Below are 3567 nucleotides of genomic sequence, written 5' to 3'. Positions count from 1 at the left end.
AATACCACTTATGGTATGTTTTTAAACAGTTAATACAACAGAAGAAAATAATAAAATAGATCCAAAGGATCTAGCGACAATGTCTGTTTCAGCGCAGATCATCATTGGAATTTCTTTGAGTATTATGTCTTCAGTACAGGGGCCATTACAGGGGCCAGGACTTGATCTACAGGGGCCCTGGCCCCCGTTGGCCCCTGTCTAGAACCACCCATGGTTATAAAGTCTTCCAGCTGCGGGAGGAAGGATCTGTGATAACGCTCCCTGGTGCAGTTCTGCAACAGCTTCATGCATGGGCTGGGAGACATTATCCAACAGAGATGTTTATTTAGTTAGGGTCCCTTTGTTTCCCACCTCCTGCAGTGAGTCCAGAGGGCGTCCAATCATCAGCTCATCCAGCCGCTTTCTCTCAGCTACAGATAAGCCACTACTCCAACAGACAGCTATGACTCTGTTGTGGCTGATGCCACAACAGAGTCATAGAAAGTCTGTTGCACTCAGAAAGACCTGAGTCTCCTCAGCAGGAAGAATCTGACCTTTCTTATATAGAGCCGCAGTGTTGTTATTCATGTTTAAAATGTATTGCTTTGTTTTGTTTTTGTTTTTTTTGTTTTTTTTCTTTAAAGTTTTCAAATTTTGAATACCTCTGTTTTTAATCTACTTTTAGACACATCATCTCAACCAAAACACCACGTCATTCATTTTTGCTGTACCGCTTTCCGTCAGCAGAGGGCGCCCTCTCCGGCCTCTAGGAGCCCCCTCCGCCTCCTCTCCCTCCCCGCCCTCCCTCCCTCAGCCAACAGATGTTGGTTTCTCCAGAGAGAGAAGCTGGGAGCCATCAGCTGAGAGAGACGCTCACAGTGAGGTGGACAGACGGCATCATGTGGGCCTTCTTCCCGCTGCTGCTGCTCGCCCTGCTGCGGCCCTGCGCCGCCGGAGTCAACCTCACCCAGGTAGGCCACCTGTTGGAGCACAAGGAAATGAACTAACCTCACATCTCTTTTGGTTTATTGTGCGACACCTTTTACACCTGCTTTATTAAGATTCATTAAGGGGGAAAAGAGAGATAATGATAAAAAGAAAAAAATATTTATTATTAATTTCAAGTTTTATTCTATTTACACCCTCAACCATTACCTAAAGCCTTGTTTTTATTGTACTATTTATTGTATTGTAGTATTATTGTGTATTCAGCCTTAATTAAATGCAATAGAATTTTTATACTTTGTTTTATACTTTGTTTCTCCAAGTAGGCTTTTTTTAATTAAATAATTAAAAGAACTAAATTAAACATTTTTGACCCTAAAAATTGATGTTTTCTATCTCACCTCCATATGAAACACCTTTTTCTTATGTGGCATATTTGGGAGAAGCTATAATCCACAATAAGTTGCAAGATGTAAAAGGGAAAAAAAAGAAAGCTTTTAATTGGATTATATAGGATGTTTCGGTTAAAGGTTGTGTCCTTTTTTTTGCAAATGGAGCAAAGTTCCTGTTGACACTGGACTGCAGGAGTTATTTTGCAGTGGGGCGGTTTGCATGGGGACCTTCAGCCTACACATTAGATACATAACAGCAGCAAAACACTTCTCTTTACTTTATTTTTTTACCTATAGGGATATTTGCCTTACAGTGAGGTGAACGGCACCGCATTACAGTCACAATCTGTCACCCCGAATAAAAACAAATAGTGGGCGCCTGTTCAACTAAAGTTTAAACAAAGATGACAACAACAAGATTTAAAGCTAATCCATTTTTCCCATCAGGAAAAGCTTTTTTACCCTTCTGCTGCTGGTCCCTCTAAAGTAAAAATGAGTGAATAAAAAAAAAAACTCTAATATTTGCTTTAAAATCTTGAGAAAGATCATGTTATTTCAAGATAGTTTGTGTTGCTATAGTAACAAACACATATAATCAACAAAATCATGGCATTTTAATACACTTAGTAAAGGCTTAATGGGGTTTAAATCCTGTTATTTAATGAACATTTCCTCAGAATGATGACGCTAATGTTTGATGGAAATGTCCGCTACAAAATCTCATTTGCCATCACAGACTTCACATCTAATAAAGAAATATATGGTTTAAAAAGTTAAATAAAAGTCTGTGGTGTGTATTTAAATTCATTCACTCTCTTTTTTCTGATGCTCCTACATGAAATCCTAAACTTAACTCTCTGGCCTATAATTATATAAGCACCTTTAGTCCACCAGCTACACAGTGAAACATGGTGGTGGAGAAATCAAACTGTGGGAATGAACTTTATTTACTAGCATGAACTGGGAAGTTGTCCACTGTTGATCGGAAATTGGATGGAGCTACTGTAAATAGAGAGCATTATTGGAAGAAAACCAGTTAATAGGTTGAAAGAGACTCTGGTGAAGGTTCACTCTCCAATTGATTAACGTCCAAAACCAAACAGGATCAATATGCGTTTCTTGTGTTAAAGGGACAGTTTACACTTAAATCCAAGTGGCCTAAAAAAATCATTGTTCAGGAATAAGCTTTTTTCAGCAAGGCTGGCCTTTAGAGAGTCTGCATAAAATAGCAATAAAAACAGCTAGTTCATAAAGTTAGATTGTTAAATGTTTTCTATTTAAGGAAAGCTAGCTGATTGCATTTTGTCATTGACTCTACAGCAGTGCCTCTCACTGAGCAGGCATGCAGGCCTCAACTCTGACTCATTTATAACTGAAGGTGTTGATGGCAGAGAACCAGCTGATAGTTCCCTCCAGGATGGTGTTAAACAGATGATGACAAGAAAAATCAGAGATAACATAAAGTTAGGGGTTGAACTAACAAACACAGTAGAATGGGAGAACATATGTAGAATGAAGCAGCATTTCTATATAAGTTAAAAAACAATCTATTGGACTTTGTTTCCAAGTTTGACTCCTTCCGCTAGCATCCATTTAATCCATTTAATTTTGCATGTTTGCATGTATTCATTCCAAAATAGGTTGAAAAACAATCCACTGGACTTTGTTTCCAAGTTTGAAGACTTGCAGCAATTAAGTTGACTCCTTCCGCTAGCATTGCAACCACCAACCCCTGACAGGGGAACAGACGACCTCGCCTGTTCAGCCAGGGCCAACAATTCCCTTTAACGACTCTTCCAGAGACATAGACGTATCGGGTTTTACAGGCTAACAAAAGAAGCCAAACAACCCCCATTCCAAAGGGGTGGACCCGTTCATCCATTTAATTTTGCATGTTTGCATGTATTCATTCCAAAATAGGTTGAAAAACAATCCCCTGGACTTAGTTTCCAAGTTTGAAGACGTTTCAGGAAGCTTTTTTAATTCAAAATGTCAGAAATAGCATTGAGTTCAAGGCTTTATAACAAGGCTTCGCTGAGCTACTGTATAAAGCCTCGAACTCAACGCTATTCCTGACATTTTGAATTGAGAAATCCTCCTAGATGGGAAGAGAAACATCTTCAAACTTGGAAACAAAGCCCAGGGGATAGTTTTTCAACCTATTTTGGAATGAATACATGCAAACATGCAAAATTAAATGGATGAACGGGTCCACCCCTTTGGAATGGGGGTTGTTTGGCTTCTTTTGTTA

The 3567-nt window shown here is 39.2% G+C and overlaps 1 protein-coding gene across 1 annotated transcript in view; it reads left to right on the top strand.

Moving 5' to 3' along the window:
• The first annotated feature begins 801 nt into the window (after positions 1-801).
• Positions 802-3567, top strand: part of gpx3 (glutathione peroxidase 3) — a 10480-nt gene continuing 7714 nt past the window's right edge. Inside the window, exon 1 of the mRNA XM_015376969.1 lies at positions 802-950. Within this exon, the coding sequence (XP_015232455.1) occupies positions 879-950 (72 nt within the window). The 5' untranslated portion in view covers positions 802-878. The remainder of the gene's footprint in view (positions 951-3567) is intronic.

Source organism: Cyprinodon variegatus, unplaced genomic scaffold (assembly GCF_000732505.1).
Source record: "Cyprinodon variegatus isolate N-32 unplaced genomic scaffold, C_variegatus-1.0 Scaffold8, whole genome shotgun sequence".
Lineage (NCBI taxonomy): Eukaryota > Metazoa > Chordata > Actinopteri > Cyprinodontiformes > Cyprinodontidae > Cyprinodon > Cyprinodon variegatus.
This window is presented reverse-complemented; position numbering and strand designations above follow the sequence as displayed.